This window comes from Drosophila erecta, unplaced genomic scaffold, assembly GCF_003286155.1.
Source record: "Drosophila erecta strain 14021-0224.00,06,07 unplaced genomic scaffold, DereRS2 tig00000021-arrow-pilon, whole genome shotgun sequence".
Lineage (NCBI taxonomy): Eukaryota > Metazoa > Arthropoda > Insecta > Diptera > Drosophilidae > Drosophila > Drosophila erecta.
The window spans coordinates 15,558,421-15,580,383 of NW_020825198.1; the positions used below are offsets into that span (position 1 = coordinate 15,558,421).

At 42.2% G+C, this 21,963-nt stretch overlaps 3 protein-coding genes, 2 long non-coding RNA genes and 1 other non-coding gene across 10 annotated transcripts in view; 3 read left to right on the forward strand and 3 right to left on the reverse strand.

The window, feature by feature from the left end:
- LOC6546318 (protein phosphatase 1 regulatory subunit 16A) overlaps window positions 1–12,446 on the reverse strand; it is a 40,427-nt gene extending 27,981 nt beyond the window's left edge. For 4 of the 5 annotated variants that reach the window (XM_026977015.1, XM_026977011.1, XM_026977014.1 and 1 more), the window contains exons 1-2: window positions 12,324–12,446; window positions 11,351–11,520 (exon numbers count right to left, since the gene is read on the reverse strand). The gene's annotated coding sequence lies outside the window, so the exon portion shown is untranslated. Of the gene's footprint in view, window positions 1–11,350; window positions 11,521–12,194 lie in introns of all 5 variants that reach the window. The other variant, XM_026977012.1, reaches the window with a different exon arrangement.
- A 718-nt stretch (window positions 12,447–13,164) lies between these two features.
- On the forward strand, window positions 13,165–13,994 carry LOC113563927. The gene is made up of 3 exons (XR_003407701.1): window positions 13,165–13,179; window positions 13,243–13,752; window positions 13,831–13,994. It is a non-coding gene; the product is annotated as an uncharacterized LOC113563927 (long non-coding RNA).
- A 209-nt stretch (window positions 13,995–14,203) lies between these two features.
- Window positions 14,204–16,247, reverse strand: LOC6546319 (protein aurora borealis). Its single transcript, XM_001972791.3, has 2 exons — window positions 15,857–16,247; window positions 14,204–15,800 (listed from the first exon to the last, which is right to left on the reverse strand). The coding sequence occupies exons 1-2, from the start codon at window positions 16,129–16,131 to the stop codon at window positions 14,468–14,470; spliced, it is 1,608 nt and encodes a 535-aa protein (XP_001972827.1). The 5' UTR covers window positions 16,132–16,247; the 3' UTR covers window positions 14,204–14,467.
- Window positions 16,248–16,749: 502 nt separating this feature from the next.
- Window positions 16,750–20,170, forward strand: LOC6546197 (ubiquitin carboxyl-terminal hydrolase nonstop). Its single transcript, XM_001972792.3, has 5 exons — window positions 16,750–17,527; window positions 18,124–18,525; window positions 18,585–18,695; window positions 18,777–19,591; window positions 19,788–20,170. Exons 1-5 carry the CDS (start codon window positions 17,408–17,410, stop codon window positions 19,828–19,830), a joined length of 1,491 nt encoding a protein of 496 aa, XP_001972828.1. The 5' UTR covers window positions 16,750–17,407; the 3' UTR covers window positions 19,831–20,170.
- A 389-nt stretch (window positions 20,171–20,559) lies between these two features.
- Window positions 20,560–20,631, reverse strand: Trnap-cgg. The gene has a single exon. It is a non-coding gene; the product is annotated as a tRNA-Pro (tRNA).
- Window positions 20,632–21,189: 558 nt separating this feature from the next.
- Window positions 21,190–21,804, forward strand: LOC113563917. Its single transcript, XR_003407693.1, has 2 exons — window positions 21,190–21,412; window positions 21,488–21,804. It is a non-coding gene; the product is annotated as an uncharacterized LOC113563917 (long non-coding RNA).
- Window positions 21,805–21,963: the final 159 nt, after the last annotated feature.

The following is a 21,963-nucleotide window of genomic DNA, read 5'->3' on the forward strand; positions in this document are numbered from 1 at the left end:
GGCGTATAAAAACAATGATGATATTGTAGGGGAACCTAAACATTGCCCTTACATAAATTCTCTCCCACAATATTAATTACAGTTTCTCCATAATTAAGCATCGGTTTCTTTCTGTGTAGGCAACTCGTTTTGCATTCTTTTATCACTATTTCCCATGGCATGTCGCTTTCTTTCTCTCCCTTTCTTCTTGTTATAAAGAAGCCTTAAAGACCTCAAAAGGGCAACTTCCATAATTTGTATTGGCATTGTGGGGTTTCGCCCTGCTTCACCTGATTCACCTTTTCTAATTATTTGATTGGCGATAAGAGGGCTGGAATTGCGTAATATAAATAACAATAAATGGATGACGTTGAACGTTAATGGGCCTGGTCTTTATAAAGCATTTTGAGGGTCCCGCTTTTCCCAAATGGGATGTGCCAAAGTGCCGTAAATAGGAATGTGTTTGCTTCCTAATCTAATCAGCCATTTCATATCTGTTTGAAAAGGTTTTTATAAAACAAACAGCTGTGGAGGATTAGTCCCGAAACTAAGCCACTTGAAAACGTCAAAAGCACATTATTCGAGTGGCAACATTTTTTGAATCACAAAATCAAATTTTTTGCTCATTTAGTGAGAGGTAATCACACTTATAATATAATTATTTACATACTGTATCAATAAGCTGTTATCTTAAACAGCTACATCTACTTAGCTAGTTTTGTTACATTCAAACGAAGGTTCATGGCTTTAATATCTAATAAAATACATTTAATAAAAACTATGTAAGCAAAACATAGGAACTAAATATTAAAGTAGCTATTACTGAGTTACAAATTGTAATAACTTGGTAATTCATTTAAGAAAGCCCTCACTATCTTGTATTTTCTGTGCAGCTGGTGTCAAGTCGTAAAGAAACAAACTTTCAAGAAAATCCCCTTTAAAGTAGAAGTTTCTATCTAAGTGAAACCAAACAAACACAGAGTGACACCAAAACTGGTTCTTCCGCACTGGAAATTGTGAAACAATCAAGAACATATGTACTTGTATGTATGTACATCCATCTTAAAGCTAACTCCGGACTTCTGTTCAGACAACCGCATCCAGCCGTCACCTCCCTTGGATGCCAGGACATTCGGCAACCTCGGATTGGTTACAAATCCGACACCACGTGCTGCCAGTGAAGGTCAACCGTTGCGTCTGCGTCTGTGCCGGGTTGTGGGAGTGTGAGTGGGTGGGGATTCCCCACCCAAAGAGCCTTTCAGGCGCAACATGTCGCTTTGTTTCCACTTGCTGCTCTTCCCCCGCAAAAGTGTTTTTTCCCTTTTTCTAGCTGTGGCAACATTTGTCTTCCCCTTCTTTTTCTACCACATGGAAAACAATAAAAGTCGCATTAATCGTATATCTGTAAATGATTACATTCTGGCTAATTAGCTGGCCAGTTTAATGGTATGCTATTGAGGCTCAAATCTATAATAATCTATATTGTTAAAAACAAACTTTCAAAGAAATTACCTAAAGTGTATGCTAAGGAATATTTTAAGTCGGGAAACGTGAATGATGTCAGAAAACCATCTTGAAAATGGTATTCTACTAAATGAACATTGTCTTCTGGGACCTTCAAAGTTTAACTATCACAGGAGCTAGCACAGCTGCTCCTTTTTGTCGCAGTACTACAGCTGAGTTTGTGACTCCTACCTCGGCTTTCCCCCCCAGTCCCCCAGTTCCCTTACCCTCAAACCCATCCATTTTCCTGACGCCCGTGGTCTGCCTCAACTTTGTTGTTTTCGTTGTGCGTGGTCGCTGCTGCTGGCATTACATTGTTTGCTTTTGTTTAGCGGTACAGGCCAGCCTTTGTCTGCGACTCTTTCACTTTTCCAGCGAATGCATCTGCAGAGGAAACTTTTGAGCAAATTACCCACTGGGGAATGGGACACTAGAGGTAAACAAAAAGCTCAGCCTGACTCCTCGCGCTCCTCCTGCATGTAAGTAATAAATAACGTATCACATCACGATAAACAATAAATTCGTGCAAATATTTATTCCATAGGCGGGACTCTAAAAATATTAAAAAAGTCTGCGTATTCCGGAACTGCACAGTAAAAATAGCACTACATGCTCTTCAGATCCAATGATAAATAATGGATTGTTATAGGCAAGACTTTTATGCAATTTCTTTATATTTCAAAAATATATTTTTAAATGTTTGTTGTCATTGTATGAGATTACTGCAAAACTAAAAAATGAACGCCTAAGCTCTTTGGTAAGTGTGTAAGATAATCGTCATGTGCCCAAAAAACTCTTTTGGCCAGAAAGTTAGTTGGCAACAGTGTTGCGCCGGATCCGTCGGCCGTGTTGTTGTTGACATTGTAACTACTACTGTTACCGGTATAGCAGTGTGGCATTCACGTAGGAAAAACGGAGGGGAAGCTGCTACAAGGGAAATATTTGTACGACAGGAAATGCGCAAATATTGCAGCTGGGGGCGCAAAGAGATGAATTCGCTGATGGCTGTTTTCGTTTTAAAGAATTCGCCAAAGTTTCGTCTTCGTGGGTGGATGGGATTTGCAGACGGGAGATAGTTGGAAAATTGTTTTGCCAACACGTGTTTCGGTGAGGGAAATGGCTTTAGTTTTAGATTGAGTTTTGCCTCCGTTCGGGTTTCTGTTTCTCTTTTGCAGGTGCGTCATGGTAGGTTTGTTAACTGGGTTAAAAGCTGGCTTACTTGGCTAAGCTGGTCCAATAGATGCGCCCCAAACTGCAGCTGAGTATTTTATAGCTTATGGCCCCCAAAAAGGCTACTGGCCCCCCTTGCCCACTAATTAATATGGAGTTCAGCGGCTATCGGGGAGTTGGGTTTATTTATTGGCCAGCGGGTTCATTAAAATGGCCAACAAAGTAAATAAACCCGGCTGAAAAATAGAACGAAAAGTTATCCAGTAGCTTTACCATGCTGGCACTGTTTTTTCTCTCTGCGTTTTTATTTGTTTTGGATTGCGTTTTGGTTTTTCTGTGGTGGCACACAAATTTTGCTTTAATTGAATTTTCTCGCCGTCTTTATTGAAATTACATTTTTAATGGCATAAATATTTTAAACGATTTTTGTGGGTATTTGTTTTTATCGTCCTGTCAAGTGTCGCTCAGCAAATTGTTAATGGAACATAAATATTTGATTGGGTGAAAAGAGATTTTCTAGAAATAATTGAAAAAAGCACAGATATTTTACGCCTTCTTTAAATCATTGCTCCTACTTAATGCCAACAAATTACATACGTAATTGTTTCTTTTTATTTATGACATATTTTCTGTAACCAAATGTGGTTAAGGTTAAATAAAATTCAATTGTTCCGCATTAATAAATATTTGTACTTTTGTGTATTTCACGCGAGCATTTTTGATTTATAGCGAGCAATAACATTCGAGGGAAATTAATTATCAGCATGGTCAGCGTTTTATCACCTTAAAGCTTATCAAAAGAGTTCAAAAACAAGGGAGCAATAATAAAAAAAAAAAAACAATGCGATTGATAGATAATGACTAGGTAATAACGGAAAGGTTTTAAATTGTTTTTTATTATTAAACAATTTTAAGTTTTAGAGCCAATACATATTTAAAAAAAAAAGGGACCATGAAATTAAACTTTTTTATTTACAAAATCTTTTGATAACCACTTATCGGCATATGCCTTTCCTCTGCTGGATTATAGGGTATCACAAAAATTGACCAAACCTCATGTTAGGTGACTAATTGGCCACGAAAGTGGGAAAAACCGGCACATGAATTTCATACAGCTTTATGGCCAATTAGTGGTATCTCATAAACTGCTTCTTCTGGCCGAAAAGTCGACAGAAATGCGGCCTAGGACAGCCAATCGCATCTCTATCACTCCGACATGTACATAGAAAAACCACAGAAAAATGTTTGTCCGAATTTCAGCGACAGCAGAGGAAACTAGATTTCAGAGAACACACCAAAGAAATTCTTTGAAATGCGTTTCGATTTCAAATTGAAACCAATTACGGCAGGAGAAAAGTTGAAAAATAGAAGAATAATTCTCAAAGCAAGTTGTGTTGAGCGAAATTGCTTTTTGTTAAATGACCAACAATTTTTTCTCCATCTCGTCGAAGAATTTGCTTCCTTTGCAGTCGAGGCTTCCAGTTCCCCCCTTTCCACCCCTCTTTTAATGCCATTAACAGCTTGTCAAAGCCATGGCCAAAGTCGTGAGTTATTAAAAAATCAGTGAATGGTCTTAAGCACCTGGTACGAAACCCACTGGCAGTGGGATTATGGAGGTAAAACTTTTGCCACGGTTTCAGCAGAAAGAAAAGTAAATGAAAGCCTCAAGGATTTAAACACATATATATATAATACCCCCAAAGATTTCTGAATACTAGTAACCACTCAATAATTTCTTTTAAATAGTATATTTGCATAACAAATAGTAATTGTATTTTTTGGGTATTCCCATTTGCGAGTATTATCTTTCTAAGACTCAAACCATATAATATTACATTTCTGTGCCAAAATTTCTAATAGAGATTACAAAGTGCTTTTGTATGCCATTTCTCTTAGTGTATGCCGAAAAGTTTCAATGCCTGTCTCTTAGCCCAGCTTTTCTGTTCTTCTTTTCTGGCCGTTTTTGCTTTTATGGCTTTCAGTGCGGTACTTCTTCTTGACATTTTTAACTAGCCCACTTCTGCAGTCTCGTTGCGAAATGTAATTGCAACTCAAGTGCTTAACGACACCCCCATAGAACAGAAATAAAAATATGTGTCCTCATATCTGCACACATGCAAATCAGTTCGTTGGAGTGTTTATATTAATTGCACATTTTCGACTGTCATAAAAGTGCTTAAGCGTACTACCAGAAATGCATATAAATTAAATTATAGTTTTTGTAAATGCTTATGCAAATAAACATAATACAGGTCTTAAACTTATAAGTTCTTGAGAAATAAGGGTTCACGAATTGCAGAAAGCTTTAATGAAATGAATTGAAATCTTTAATGAAAGCTTTAAGAAATGCGCTTTAGTTTTGAACTTCATAGAACGCAAGAGTGTTGGCTTAAAGGCAAGATATCATCGGCTGCAGCACCTTGAATACCTCTTAAACCCACTGTACGCACATAGAGTATGGATTTGTGTACATACTTGTGTATCTATGTAGAATGTCTTGCGGCTGACAGTCACGGGTCTATTTCAGTTAATTATCGCTCGCCAGCGGCAGGTTAAATGGGTGGAGCCGAGGGGGATGGGGTGGGGTCCAAGTATAACCACCCCGCACTTTCCCCGCCGCGCCACCCTTTATTGACTGACATTTCGCCTCGAATGATCTAATCAAAAACAAGTTGAATTTGAATTGTTGTTGGCGGTAATGTCATTGTTTTTGTTGGCTCGTTGGCTTGTTGGCTTGCTGGCTTGTCACTGGAACAGAACCGCTTTATAAGGCGGAAAGGCAGGGGGAGGGGGGGCGAGGGACTTTCGGGGCACGGTGTTATGAGACTCGCCTATATTTAGACTAATGTACAGCCAAATCGGATCGTGTGCGCCTCTAGATATTGCATTTTCTGTCTTTCCGCCTATCTGCCTGCCAGTCGCACATGGACAATAAATTTGTATAATATTTTTATTTCGGTTGACATCGAATTGCGCGGCTATATTTAGTACTTAATCGTTGTCGCTGAATTAGTAAAGTATACAGAATTAATTTGCTATAAATACATGTGTTCATGTGCATTTACTTTACCATTTATTAATTAGACTCGTTAACTGGCATATGCAAATCAAAAATAATTATAAAACTCGCTTTAAGCTGATTACTCGATTTAAGTTTAAATTATTAAAACCATTTTTCTTTAATATTTATTTTAATGTTCAGCTGTGACACATATTTCTATATTTTCTCACCTTTAAATTCCTCACCCTGATAATAAGGCTATCACGCATTTTTTTAATATTTCCTTATTGGATTCCGACTTCCAAACTTTATTAATTGACCAATAAAAAAATGTAGTGATAACTTGACACGCAGTTATCAATATCAGTTAACTCAAGCGACAAGCTTGCAAAAAACCCATGACCAAAAAATATATGTATATTCATATGAGTGTGTATGATGCCAGCTAAAATAATTTCCAATTGGCTTTTTGTTTGCTCTTTTTGCTAGATGGCTCTAATCATATCTGGAACATATGACCGAAGTTGGATGACAAGCCTTTGTTTTAGCATGCCACAACAGCAATGGCAACTGAAACTGAAAAACAGTTAAATAATCACAACAACAATGGCAAAAAAATTCTATTCATTTTGTTTATCTTCCGACTGCGTTGACAGCATTTGTTTCTCTATCGCAAATCAGTTGAAAAAAGAGCCAAACAAAAACGACGTATCACAAAGTCGGTTGGCAATTAGAAAAAGCGTGAAATATTCACGAGACAGAATGCGAATTGCGGTCGCCAGCAATAAAGAGGTAAAATCGCGTGCGGGGTCATCAACTGGCTGAGACCCCAAGGGCAGTATGCCCCTTTCAAGAATAAACTTTATGCCGCAACAATGATAAATAACAACAAAAATAAGCCCATAGAAAAGCAAAAATGCCGGAGCAACGCAGCATAGAAGAGATTGAACAAAGACCACAAGTTTGATTAATGGATACTGGGCGAAAGGGGGGGAACAGTGGAAGGAGGAGGGAAAGGTGGGAAAAGGGAAGCTGGCAAAACTTGTTCGAAGGAAAATTTATGAAAGAAATGAAAAAGTTCCCTCAAAACAAGGAAATTGCTCTGGCTTGTACTTAGCCAAGTTCCAACAGGCTAATTGCCGGACTTGGATGATAAAACGGCCAACGAGAGGGAGCTCAGGCAGATAAGAGGTGAAATCAAATACTCAGGGAGCACAAGCAACAGGTAAAGGTCGGAGGTCAAGTTCTCGAGTTGGAAAGCAGTGTCTGTTCGAAAATTCCATTCCGTTTTGTGGAAATGGGCTTCTCCGAGTTTCCCATTACCTAAATGGGAATTTTCATAGACAGAAAGTTGTGCTTTGCTTAAAAATGTATATACGATTAGATAGTTTTCAATCCATCAAATATATATCAAAAATTGTCATAGTTTCTATCCCAAATACATATTATTTCTAGATAAAACTTTCCTGTGCCCGAAACGAGCACCCAAACTGTCAGGGAAACTTTGAAATGGCCGGAAGTGCAACAAATGTCAAAATTATTCAAATTTCGCTAGCCCCAAAAGTCAGAAGCTCCGCTTTGATCGCACTCTCTCTTTCCGTATTTCATCTCCCTGGCTGGCCCCCATAACTTTTGCCATTCGCCCACAGCAATGGGGGAAAAAAAAGGGGGCGAAGCCCATAAACAAAACAAAAAGCGTAATAAAATGAAAATACGAGTAGCTTTCGAGCTATTAGCTGGCAATTAAAACGGCAAATGAACTTTCAACTCGGCAGACAGCAGCAAATAGCCAAAAACTAAACCAAGCCAAAGAAAGTAAACAAGCCGGCGATAAAGTCAAAGCCCCAAACTTCTGGTGGTCGCAAAAAAACTGAGACAGCCGCAAATTGGTAAACAAAAGCACAATTGTTTGCCATGTTTAAGGGCGGGGGGCGTGGCTGGGGGCGTGCGAATTTTGCACTAACAAAACCAAAACAACGCTGACACCCACACCCACCAGAAAAGTTGTGTGTCAATGTTGTTCTTGCTGTTGTGCGCATTTCGGGCTTCCAAAACTCTGGGATAATAAAAGAATTCAGAAGAGGCAGGCCAAACAGAACAATGCCCAACGAAACTGGTGCAAAAGTTTCCCCTCCCATGTGGTAATAATGAGCCAGAATGGCCAGCGGAACAAGCCAGGCCAAAACAAGCCTATTTGCAACTGCTGGCTGGCAGGCTGGCTAATTTGCACTGAAACTCTAGCTCGCTGAGCCAAGGGCCACAGATGGGGCAGCAAGTGGAAACAAGGTCAGCGGAGATTCGTGAATTCGATAGCAATAATTTGAGGGCCAGATACGCTCCGACTTAAGCCGAAACTTAGGCAAGTTTTACAACTCAAACTGTGGGACTGCGTAACTAGACTTTCTGCAGAACTCAAAACTGGGTCCTTTTATTTACTTTCCGACTTTCAGTTTATGTCTAATCCTTATTAAGATGTTTGGCCGTCTAAACAGGCACTTAGTAACTTGCAGCACATCTATAAATCCGTAATCTAATCTATAAAATATAATGCATATATGAGCAATAATAGCACTATCGAACTAAAGGTATACTTGTTAGCTGTTTACATGACTCACTTTGCTCATTAGTTACTTTGTGAAGTCTTTTCACCTTATTTATTACATTCTGTTTAAAAGGTGCTTGGTTAAGAGTGCATTTCAACCATTTTGAATTATGTATGAGTTACCAGTTACCAGTTACCAGTTTCTTTGCATTCCGAAACGAACACACACACATAGGCACCCATGGCGTTCCCAACCAAAGGCCACATTCAGAACCTTATCTAATCATATTGCATACATATAGCCTCGGCGGAGGGTTCCGAGTTCCCTGCTCTCCATTTCTCGGCGGGTCCATTCCGATGGCCCCCGCTTCCCCCAAGTAATCATCTCGACAGCAGACACAATGGGATAACAAAAGTTTCGCCTCGTCTCTGTCCAGTTTGCTGGCTGCGTCTGCCTCACTCGCCACTTGGCCCATTTCGCTGACTTTCGGACGGGTAATTCACGTGGCACTAATTGAATTAGTTAACTGACTTTTGAGTTGAGTTGAGTCTTTATCCCTGTACTTGAAAACGAAACCGTTAGGCATGATGAACTTGCAATAGAATGCAAAGTGCGCAATTAACAAGTTGCCGGGAAAATAAAATATCGGCTAATAAGCAAACCCAGCCAAACCGAAGGGCCTGTTGGTTGAGAAGTCTGGCGTGTTCGAGGTTCTTGTTGTTGAACTTCTGCCTTCTGTCTGCTCGACAGCAGCTGTCTTGCACACCGACGAACATATGTTGGCAAACAAAAGGGAAGAGGGCCTTCCTTGATGTCAAATTTCAGTTTAGGGAATCGAATTTCGAACCAAATTTGGAGTACACGCAGACAAATTTCGGGTAGTTGGTACTTAAGAAGAGGAGAATACCTCTTCAGTGCGACCGATATGGTTTTCATTATTACAGAAAACTCACATCAACTGACTCTATAACGTAAATGCCCTCTATTGGCACTACGGTGGTACACCGCTAAGAAGCACAAGAGATACTCAGTGATCGCTAGCATGAAAAACACAGCTCACTAAAATGGCACAGCTACAGAAGCTAATCAATCGAGCAGCATGATCTTGATCAACCCATGATCTTAACCCATTAAATTCAATATAATCCAGTTCAACTTCTCTTTGGAGCTTTGCCACTTTATCTCACCTCGTTAGGAGGCGATTTGGTTGAATGCATTTACCACTTTTGTGGACAACTTTTCTGAAATAAGAGAGAAAAGCATAGAGATTGAAGATTAGGAGGAAAGGAATGGTAGTGTGGGCCAGAATCCCTGACCAGTAAACGCCATAAATTAAAGCCAACAAAAGCGGGCGCTGATTAGTTGGCCATCGAAGTCAGCCAGGTAAATAACAAAGTTTAACAGATTACGTCAGGCTCGAGTCGAAACGGCCAATAAAAAATTTGCAAATCAATGCAAATGAGGGGGCCAACAACGGGTGGCTGGGAAGGGGGGATTGGGAACAGCGGGGGGTTTTGTTAGGTGGCGGCACACAATACCGAAAACCGAATTAATTAAGCTAAGTGCGAAGGGGAGGGGAAAAGGGGGAGGGCCCGCGATTAGCAAAAGATGTCAGTGTGTCACAAGGATGCCGACAAACGAGTTTTTCCCTCTTTCTATTTTGAATATTAGACAAATTGAATTAGTTTTTTTTCGCAGCCAAAACAGGAAAAACGGGAAAGCTTAGCCAAATGCTGACAAAGAAGTCAAGATGCTCTGCCAAAGTCTTGAATACTAAGGCAAGCTGAAGTTATGGTTTCATTCAACAATGCAAGAATTTCTTTTCGTTTATTTGTTTAAAATATGAAAATGTTGTTTGCATGTCAAACAGGTTTGAACTTAATTACAACATTTAATTGAAACCATTTATTGAATTATGTACAAATGTGCAGAATATTCAGAATGTATCAAATACGTGCAATTTGTTGCTCTTTTGTACATTGTTGCTAATTGCAATTTATTACACAGCCTTTTCCGTTTCTGAAAAATCCACTTCAGTGATTTCATTCTATATATCGCACTTTAAATTTGCTCGGAAATCGGTTGATCTTAACTTTATTGATAAAACTCTTGCATTTGCCACACACTTTCTTTCTATTCATAAATCTTTCATTCCGTCCGTTTAATGAAAGTGCACTTGGAGCGAGATGCAACATGCAACACGGTCGGCGGCGGCGGCAACGGCAGCGGCAACAGTTGCTGCAACAAGTTGCACTTGCATGTGCCACTGTGCAGCGAGGCGTGCAGGTGGGAGCGAGAGGCAGCGCGGTGCGAGCGGGACGGCCAGCCAGCCAGATGCAGAGCCAGAATTTTAGTTTAATGATTTGTAACCGGTTTTCGAGGTGGCAACTCCCGTGAGACGGCGGCTGCTGCATTTGCTGCAGGGTTACCTCTGCCTCTGCCTCGCCCCTGCCCCCCTCTGCCCCGCCACCGCTTAATTACACTTCTTCCTACGAACGACTAAAAAAATAATAACAATAGCGGAAGTTATACAAAAGCCGCCGCACAACCGGCCATATAATACAGCAAAAAGAACACAAAAAGCAAACAAGGGTTGCGATAAGGCACAGAACTCGTCGACGAAGGGCGAGGTGGAGAAGGGGGCGGGGCGCTGTGACGAAAGCAGTCGCCGGATTCGAGTTTAACAGCATTTAACTGTTGTTTACACTCTTGATTGTCCTATGCCGTTCCAACTAGTGCAGAAAGAAGTCGCACACTCGCGTTACGTGGATTTTGCAACGGCATGTATAGTTCTTGATCTAGCCAGAAAATTAAGATACTTATTTCAAGTCAGCACCAATTCCGCATTGATAGATTCCCAATCTGGGGATTGGCATATTATTTTATCTTATGCTATCTATACATATATCTAGATTAACCTGCAGATCGCCAAGATCCCTAATCGATCAGCAAAGTGCGAGATATAACAACACCAATATTCTAGAAATTATACATAGTAACGAATGAAACGTGTAGTATTGCTTATGGCTTAGGCGAGCGCTAAAACGTATCGCTTACATGAAACTCAATGGGAACGTGTCGTTGCATACGATACCCAAATAATTAGTCGCCTGCCTTAAAATGCAAAGTCCGCGTGAAAATGAAACAGGCTTACCTCGAGTCGCGTCCGGGTGCTGAAAAAAGGCCTTTAGAGCCATTCAAGTCCAATTGCAAGGCGAGACTTTCCGTTTTTGTTAGTTGCTTTTATTTTTGATCGCAAACTTGCTTTCAATCGAATCGTATCGAATCGAGTCGAGTCGGATGGAAGCGCACAAAAGGCACCGACTGCAAATTGTAAGAAATTGTATTTATTATAGACATGGACATAGACATTGACTTGGCGCACACTTTCACGGCACAATTAATTGGCTAGATTTTTCCGCATTCCCCATCTTGGCCACTTCATCTTCGCTGCGCGGCAAACAGCTGGCCAAGTTGTTTGCACACATTTCGCACAGTGGAGTAGAAGAAACTTTCGCTCAAAACGGATGCAGCCAGAAAAAAGAGGATAGGTGGGTAGGTGGGTAGGTGGGTAGGTGGGGAGTTGGGAACTGGTTTCTTGCAACAGGAATTCTTTTTGCAATTTTATTTTTTGTTTTGCTACTTTGTGCCTGCTTAATTTTCCATCAATTTGCACATTTCCGCGCGGCTGCATTCGCGAATCTTATTTTATTTCATTTCATTTCTTTTCATTTTTACATTATTTCCTCTGGCGCCCGACTTATTTACGATTTGTTCTAATTTATTTTGTTGGCCCACAAACAAATAATTTGTTATTTTTTTATTTATCCCGCTCCGCACTTTCTTTCGGCATTTTGATGGCCCAAAAAGCGATCTGCTTTTCCTCCTCTCTTTCGCTATTTATAACAGAACTCACGCACACGCACACACAAGCACACACAACACACACACTGCGGCACAACCAGGTGAAAATTAGTGCAGAAATCTCCGCTACGTACGAAACATTTCGGTTAAAATGATTGCTTTGTTTAGCGAATTGCAATGTTCTCACGAAAGGCGCACAACTCGAAGAGTTGCATAGATATATCGATACATCAGGAACTCGGCTCGATCCCCAAAACAATTACATTTTTGTTGATGGCTTCCCAAATGCCGACAGTTCCACTCGCGTGCGCACTCAACACTCTAAAATATTTCCTAGCGGAAACCACATGCGCTACCGTTGGGGTTTACCGATATACTGATCTTGCCGCTGAGCGGCGAAACCGAACACAACGAATCCTCGTTAAAACTTAACGAAGCCTCTCTCGACGCGTATGTTAATGTTAACATACTTTTTTACAGCGTTTACTTGAATTTTTAACATGAAACTGAATTAACAGAAGACATCGGAATTGAAGACAGCTTGCTTATTGTTATTATAATTAAAATACTGCAATTAAAGTGCGAATATCAATTATTTTATTTATTATTGGAAATTGGCAGGATTTAGCATATGTAGCATGTAGTTATTGTGGTGGACTGGATTCTGGAACTTTTCATTTTCAATTTGATTCTATATAATTAAATGTTTAAATTAAAATTTTAAAAAAAATTTAGGATTCCATACCTTTGGATATGGGTATTTTATAGGCATTTATTGGCAAGTCCTAATTAGGGGTAATTCCGAATTTAATTAGTTAAATTAATTTGTTAAATTGCGAGACGTGAAGTTAGTAAACAAGAAAATATGAGCTTAATTCCCTTCATCTTTTGTTTAGTTGACTTAGATTGCTGAATTGTTGTTAATTAGTGCTTGCTGAGAGTCATATTTATATGTTTTTAATCTTTTTTATTATCTCCCAGTTATCTTGGGGAAAGGTCTGTACTGTTTGCTGTTTTTTATTCTTTATGTGAGTCAGCATTGCACAGTAAGTGTATATGTATCTTAAAAATTCAAGCATAGAGCTCCTGATGATCATCAGACTCATCCACTTGGAAATAGTAAGTACCACCATTTCAGATTTCTAGATTAGAATTCGGCTAAAGCTGAAATTGTTATTTCAGATCCCCAGGAATAAACAAAAGCTGTGACCTTTGAACGCCCGACAAAATCGCGTGGGAGGAAAAGGACTGGACTTTTTGGCAACAGAACCGCGGAAGGTTCTAAAATGAGGAGCCCCTTGTTTCTTCTTCGGTTTATTGTACAAAATATGATCGGCGTCTAAGAGCTTCATTCGCTAAGATTTTGCAAACAGAAGCCTTGTTGTGGTTTCTTTTCTATGTTTAAAATGTTGATAATAAATGTCTTCAACAGGAACACGTGTTGCGTCCTCGAAATTCGAGAGAGAAGTGAAAAGGAAAAGAAAAGTAGGCAGCCTTTCTAAAATACCACACGATAACTTTTATAAAGTCAGTATTTTAAAAAGTTAACAATGTCTGGCTTCCTATCGATTTCGAAGAAAATAACTAAGTGGAATTGGAATATAGATGAATTTACAAAAATCAACAACAAATTATCCGATGTTGGCCATTTATTTTGCTGCGATTGATTATACACATATGATTTAATAAAAGGTTGGCCGATGAATTTACTATTTATTTTCAAACAAACACCCAATTACCCTGTGTTGCCCCCTCAACTGAATTGACTAGGATCAGGGACATCCACTGGGACATCAGGGTGCATGCTCAAATTCTCATGCACCACAATTCCATAGGGATTTAGAGGTTGCAGGGGTCGAATCGGATTCGCCAAATCCATAGTACCGCGATCAAAAGGCTTCTCTTGTGGCTCTCCCTCACCGCACCATCACAGCTCGGAAGGATTCGCAAGTTCCAACACTACTTGACAGGATTTCTGCAATGTGCCTGTCCAGTTCACCTGCACAGATCGTAGGAATCATCAATTATCTCTAATATGGCTGTTCCCATTCTCACATGCACTACATGAAATCTTATTTAATGGTAGTAGATGGTATTACCATGGTAATGGTAGTATAACTCCAGATCTATTTGTTACATTAAATATGGCATCGAACGAGATTTATTAAGTACACTACACAAAACAATGACAATGAGTTAAGGTAATGAATGACAAACGCACGGCTTACTTCACTATTTGGCAATTTTCTAAATGAACAATACAATTACGAATACAAAATATATATAAACGGTGGGTTTACATTGCAGTTAAAAACAAGTCTTCCTCTCTTTAGCCTGGGAAAAGGAGTTATTGCATAAATTGCCTATAAAATTAGGTGCTACAATCTAGAACGGCGAACTGCAAGGGTCAAGATCGGGTGGAGGGGGTGGAGCAGCAGGCCATGGACACATCCAAATGGAGATCCTGGGAGAAGGCAGTCGTGCTAGAGGTCTCGTTGAAGCCACTGTCCGCCCGATACAGCGGAATCCTGGCTGCTTGCTGAGGCACTGCAAGTGCAGGAGGCTCCGCTGGCTGGCTTGAGCCGGCAGCTCTTGTCTGATCCTCTTCGTCCTCCAAATTGGCACTAAAGGACTGCGAGAGATTCTTGCGTTGTGCGGAGCGATGTCGTTTATGCCCGCGCGGAGTATCCGAGTTGGAGGAGCTGCAGTTGAAGCTCACGGTCGATAGTTGCATGGCCTCCGCCTCCTCGTCGTCCTCGGACTCAGCCTCCTCCTCCTCCCCCTCAGTTTCCTCGAAAAGCGGCTGATCGCCACCCTCGATCATAATCTGTCGCGTGCTGTTCACACGCAGCCGCCTAACCCGCTGATTGATGCTGCAATCGGAGTGCTCCAAGGCGCCCATGGGAGAGGAGCTCCTGTCCGGCGTGAACTTCAAGGCAGTGCTCTCCGACAATGTGTCCTGCTGCTCCGTAACGCTGACCTCCACCTTGGAGTGCACCAATCGCCGGCTGAGATGCTCCGATGGCGGAATGGGCGACGGCAGCTCCAACTCTTGCATTAAAAACTTACGCTTTCCGGAGCAGTTGCCATCATCGGGGGTGCCTGGCGGCAGTCCGCACAAGTTTCTAATGGGGGAAAGGCAGCCAAAGCTGCTTTCGCCGGAGGCGGAATCCGACAGTCTGCCCGCAAACATCGTTTGCTTGCCCTGCGGACTGGAGCCCACCATGGACCTCGAGTGCTCTGCCGTCTCCTGTTCGCCCAAAACAATGACATTATGCAGATCGAAGAGTTTCCGGCGCATGGAACTATTGAAGATGTCTTGACCGCCACTAGATTTGCTCCTGCCAGACAAGCGGCCAGCCAAGTGGGGCTGAAAGTACGGACGCAGGGCATCCTCTAGCGCTTTTGGCAGTATCGGCGGCAGAGTTAGTTCAGTTTGCACCTCGCAATCTCGCATCCACCGCGACTTCTTGGATATGGGGGTGTTGTCCTCGCTGCGGTTGAGTATTATGCGCTGTTTTCGCAGTGGACAATCCACGGGGCTGGCCACAATGTGTGTCTCCTTGAAAAAGGCACTGATCGCCAGCTGGGCCTTGGATTCCTGCTCGGGATCGGGGGAATCGTGGAACTGCGTCTCGTGGGGCTCCACGTCGGCGGGTTTCAGTTGGGAGACCTCGTCAATGTTCCACTCGAACTGGGTGGACGAAAGTTGGGGAGTCCTCGAGCGGAAAAGCGAGGGACTGCAAGGATAAATCACGATAAGTGTTTTTTTTTCTGGACGCACTGGAAAACTCACCTGCCAATCAGGGGCAGGTGCAAACGATCCGCCATCGCTCCTTCGAAGGGATTCCGCACCTTGTGCAGCCTTTTCGGGGGCGGGGTGCACACATTTCCCGACATCTGGGGGCTGTATTTTCCATTTTCTTTGCCGCCATTCGTTGGCGTTGCCGACGCCGCCGAGTTGTAGCTGTTCGAGTGGCTGTTACGCCGCGACCGGCACTTCAATTCGCTCAGATTTGTAAAATATCGATTCTTGAGGGCTTGCGGCGTTCGCACCTCGTCGTTGTACATCTTTTCCAGTCGCTAATTCGCCTAAATTCGACTTAAAGTAAAACAAGCGCGCCTGCTGCAAACCGCAGCCAGATGTCGGTATTTTCAAATGCGGCAGTGTTGCAAAACGACGTGGCGGAGTTATCGAATCGTTGGCAATTCGAAAAGCGAAATCCGAAATGGGCCGCTGTTCGACGAAATTTTGTAGCTAATGATTGATTTGTCATTTAATATTTTATTATCTGTTTATCTACAAGTGCCTGCAGAGAATTGGGACCCCATCCAAACTTTTGGTATTTTTCTTTTGCGCGCCACTTGCTGTGTATTTTCGATAACAAATCAGCTGGGCGACGTTAACCGTTTTATTTTGCAATGGGACCAGACCAAGAATATAGAATTTAAGGAGTTACGGTTAAAGAAAGTAGCAAACAGAATTATAAACTCTGAATTTGCAAAATATAAAACGTTTTAGAATTGGAGCTGTAAGAATCTATAAGCTAATTTAAGATTCTATTTGAGTATTATTACAATTTGTTGAATGGATATGCTGTTAGTTTCAAATAATTTAATACTTTTAAAATCGAAAAATACCAATTCCAGCATTTGAGTACGCTTTCGCAACTGGTCACACTGACAGCTGTCTTCCACCAACACATATGAGCGTGTGCGTGTGTGTGTGTGCGTGCGTGCAGTGCGAAATAGAAACAAGAAAAGCAAGCGAAAAATCACAGAAATTCACAAAGAAAAGCCCAAATAGTTTCAGAATTGGGCCGCCCGGCGAGGAACCGCAAAAGTGGCCAAAATTCGGCGAAAACAGCGCAAGTGTGACAAAGCATTCGTGCCGCTGCAGTCGTCGGCGAAACGGGCGAAAACAAAAGAGAATAGTGTTGATAGTAATACGAGCGTATTTAGCAGCAGCAGCAGCAGCGGCAGCAGCAGTGGCCGGAGCAGCGGCAGCGGTAGGGGAACGGAACGGTGGGCGGTGGGTGCGGAAGCGGGCCGGGGAACGGCCGAGAACGAAACAGCAGCAGCGGCAGCAGCAGCAGCAGCGGCAGCAACAACAAATGCCGGTCGCTTTATCACCGCCGATCTAATCAAAACAGTTAACAGCGACAAGCAGCAGCGAGCCAGAGCAGCAAAGGGCCACAGGGATGCGAAAAACCCCCTAGATGCCACCAAACATCTGCGCCTATCGGATTGCTTGCGTACCGTGCAAAAACTTGCTATTGAACTTGAGAGCGCCGACGCCGGCAGCGACGCCAGCGCCAACGCCAACGCCGACGCCAGCAGCGCCGTCATGTCCGAGACGGGCTGTCGGCACTACCAGAGCTACGTGAAGGAGCACAGCTACGATACATTCCGTGTCATCGACGCCTACTTCGCTGCCTGCGTCAACAGAGATGCGCGCGAGCGAAAGGTGAGTTCAGTGTCGTGTGCGGGAATGGGAGGCAGAATGAGCGCCTTGCTGCCGTGGTGAGGTGAGAATGTGCGAGTGTGCGGGGGGAGAACGCACTCAGAGGTGAGCCGTGAGTCAGTCACGTGAAAGGTCACTGACACGCCGGCTGGAATGGCAGTGGTAGTGGTAGTGGTGACAACACACTGTTCTCACCGCGAAGCTGTGCTTGGAATATGTGAATATGCAACAGCTGTTTCAACAGCTGACAAACGTACAATGTTTATGGCTTAAAAAACGCTTTTCATATATTTGATGTTTCCCTGAGTAAGGGGAGGGGAAAACAATATGTAATTATTTAAAATGATTCATTTCTGATATAAAGAACTTTTTTCAGATAAAGCTTCATATTTCAAAAGACATACTCACTTATGTTGTGGGAACATTTTTATTAAATGTAGGTTTTAGTATGGGGACACTTTTGCAAACTGCAACAAAACTCTATTTTATTTTGTTTCCCTTGAAATCTATGAATTTGAATAGTGCATATTTATGATATCGGATAAGAACAAAATATATATCATATCACATTATCCATCATTAAACCTTATCTCCCTCAGGCTATTCACTGCAGCTGCTTCGAGTGCGGCAGCTACGGCATCCAGTTGTACGCCTGTCTGCACTGCATCTACTTCGGATGTCGAGGGGCCCACATCACGAGTCACCTGCGATCCAAGAAGCACAATGTGGCCCTGGAGCTGTCCCACGGAACGCTCTACTGCTACGCCTGCCGAGATTTCATCTACGACGCGAGGAGCCGGGAGTATGCGCTGACCAACCGCAAGCTGGAAGCCAAGGATCTCCAGAAGAGCATCGGCTGGGTGCCGTGGGTGCCCACGGCCAAGGAGACCAATCTGCTGCTGGCCAACGCAAGGCGTCGACTGGTGCGGCCCAATCAAACGATCGGACTGAGGGGTCTGCTCAATCTGGGGGCCACTTGCTTCATGAACTGCATCGTCCAGGTGGGCTAAGCCAATAAATGTGGCCAGTTTCTTTAACCGACTTCTTCTTTATCCCCAAGGCTCTGGTTCATACGCCCCTGCTTAGCGACTACTTCATGTCAGATCGCCACGACTGCGGCAGCAAGTCCTCGCCCAAGTGTCTCGTTTGCGAAGTTTCGCGTCTCTTCCAGGTGAGTTTTAGAACTCCTTGAAGCACGGATTCTTGTTCGTCTTATGGTCGAGCCTCTACTGTACGCTATCCCTCTTTGCAGGAGTTCTATTCTGGCTCCCGTTCGCCGTTGTCGCTGCACCGGCTACTGCATTTAATCTGGAACCATGCGAAGCACTTGGCCGGCTACGAGCAGCAGGACGCGCACGAGTTCTTCATCGCCACACTGGACGTGCTGCATCGGCACTGCGTGAAGGCAAAGGCGGAGCACGATAGCAAGAGCAACAGCTCTGGCACGGGAAGTGGCACTAATTCGAGCAACTCGAGCAGCTCGCATTGCTATGGCCAGTGTAATTGCATCATCGACCAGATCTTCACGGGCATGCTGCAGAGCGATGTGGTGTGCCAGGCCTGCAACGGAGTGTCCACCACCTACGATCCCTTTTGGGACATTTCGCTGGACCTGGGCGAAACAACAACGCATGGTGGTGTTACCCCAAAAACGCTGATAGACTGCCTGGAGCGGTATACACGGGCCGAGCATCTCGGATCGGCCGCCAAAATCAAGTGCTCCACCTGCAAATCCTACCAGGAGTCCACCAAACAGTTCAGCTTGCGCACTCTGCCCAGCGTGGTGTCCTTCCATCTGAAACGCTTCGAGCACTCTGCTCTCATCGATCGCAAGATCTCCTCGTTCATTCAATTCCCCGTGGAGTTCGACATGACACCCTTTATGTCCGAAAAGAAGAATGCCTATGGGGACTTCCGGTTCTCTTTGTACGCCGTGGTCAATCACGTGGGCACCATCGACACCGGACACTATACGGCCTATGTGCGCCACCAGAAGGACACGTGGGTCAAGTGCGATGATCATGTGATAACGATGGCGTCGCTCAAGCAGGTGCTGGACAGCGAGGGGTAAGCATTATACGCTTTCGATCCTACAACTTAAGCATACATGTATCATTACGAAAGCAGCATTCGATTTCAATTTGGCCACTCGTCAAATCAAAGTAATTTGTACCATATATTTCTATAAATTCACATACAAAGCTGCTTAGCTTTATTTCGATTTTCAAATCATTATTAATGTAATATTTTTCACTTCTTTCAGTTATTTATTGTTCTACCATAAAAACGTGCTGGAATACGAGTGAGAAAATGCGCTGAGCTCGAATAAAGCGACTGTATCCCTCAAAAACAAAACCCACAAGCAGAAGCCAATGCATTACGAATTCCGAATAAACACAAAATACAGACAAGGACGCGGCAGCGCTTACATATTAAGTAATCTTAACACAAACCGTATCCAATCCTATAATCTGAGTGCTAATTCGATTGGGGTTGTTCAAGCTCACAAACTCAGAACATTGGAACAGTAGAGAACAAACAAGAAATTATTGAAAAATGTATTCTGAACACTCGATTTGCGGAGATAACCGTTTTGCTCTAAGTATTTCAAATCCATAATACTAAAATCAAAAACCAACAGAAAAACAGATGTCTTATACATTTATATTTAGAAATGAAACAAGGGATAAGATACAATTGCGGTATTGTAAATGAAATAAGGTTCTTTTCCTATTTTATTGAATTGCTACATTATTACGAAAAAATGTTTAAAACATGTCAAGATAAATCAATGTCAGCTCATCATACATTTTTATTTCGTTTATAATACTTCAAAGCATTTTATATTTCGGTGTCATATTTAGCAGAGCCATTACTATAAACTACTTCCATCGCCCATTAAATGCTTTATTTTCTAGGTACATTTACGGGGTCTTAAAAACAGGGTTTGAAATATTTACACTGCAATTGCACATATAAAAAGAAACTTGTTAAAAATATTTGCTTTTAAAAAAAAATTACAACCGACATCACTTGGGCTCGTCCGGGAATTGAACCCGGGACCTCTCGCACCCGAAGCGAGAATCATACCTCTAGACCAACGAGCCTGCGGTAGCATACGCGATCCGAATGTCGCTTTTTAATGTGCGGGCCCTCTCACTCCATCGCTGTAGCTCAAGCTGCGGGGCAGCTGAAAAGAGACAACTATAGGTTGCGCGTGGTTCGAACGCCTGCTAACTTAGCTGATACACAAACCAAATTGAATATTAATGACAATTTACCCAAAAGCACGTTATTTTTCAATTGCAATGTTGCAATAAGCTATGTTACATGTATTGGATTTCATTTTTTATTTTTGTGTAACGAAAACCTGTTGTTTTGTTGAAACTAAAAATCGGTTTTTTGTCCTCTTATTGTCCTCTGGTCTTGCACACAGTGGCAGCTTTACAAAAATTGTTCGTGCATTTTCCTTACAGCGTCGGGAGGTATTTAACTTATATTTATGTTTTATTCCGGGGTCTCGTTTTTCAGCTCTTGTCTGTTCTAACTTAAAAGTAAGTAATAATAGCGCATTTTGTTGAGGTTACCAAAAAAATTTAAAATTTAAATTTCAAAGCAACAAAAGTGTGATCTGTTATCGAGTTCATTACCATATCGATAAGATCGGGAACTGTGCAGCACTATCGTAGAAGCCTAAGTCTTGGCGTGATCAGTTCGCGGATAAAAATGGAGTTTCAAAAGTCGTATAATTATCCCAAATTAATGTTGGGTGCCGAACGCACCAATAGCTGCATATGTGATCGCAAGAGGGAAAATGTTATTGTCTGTAGCCGCTGCAAGCAGACGTTTGTAGGCCGCCTTTCGCAACGCTGCCCAAAACATCCAGAAGTAAGAAACAAAAAGTATTAAAACAAGCGGTAAATATATGTATGTATGTACAAACACCTATTATTTTTGTCAAAGGTGACTTTTCTAATGGACGCCCGTCAATGCGCTTTCTGCGGAGCTCATGCTAATTTCTTGCAGGTCTCTGAGACTTAAAAGTAATATAAATTTCCTAGCAAAGCAAGTGGTTTTCGTTGACGAAAACTGCAATGTAACGTAGTCCGTACATAAGGAAATACATAAACATTGGGTAATTGTAGCAATACATAAATAAGCAGAGCTCTTTGTAAACTATTTGTTTTATTTGTATGCTTTTTCATTTGTAATGGACGAAATTGCGTTGTATAGTTTTGGTCACTGATCTGCGCTTTTAGAAGTGTCACGTTTCGCAACACTATATTTCGATCAATCGCTAATAATTTCTTAAACTTTCAGATATATATCTATATATATATATCAACCTAATAAAATAAGAATGGGTAACATAAATATAAATCACTTTTAACTGAAGGCCACTGATCAGGGGTAGCGCTGTAGTGGAAGGATTGTGAAAA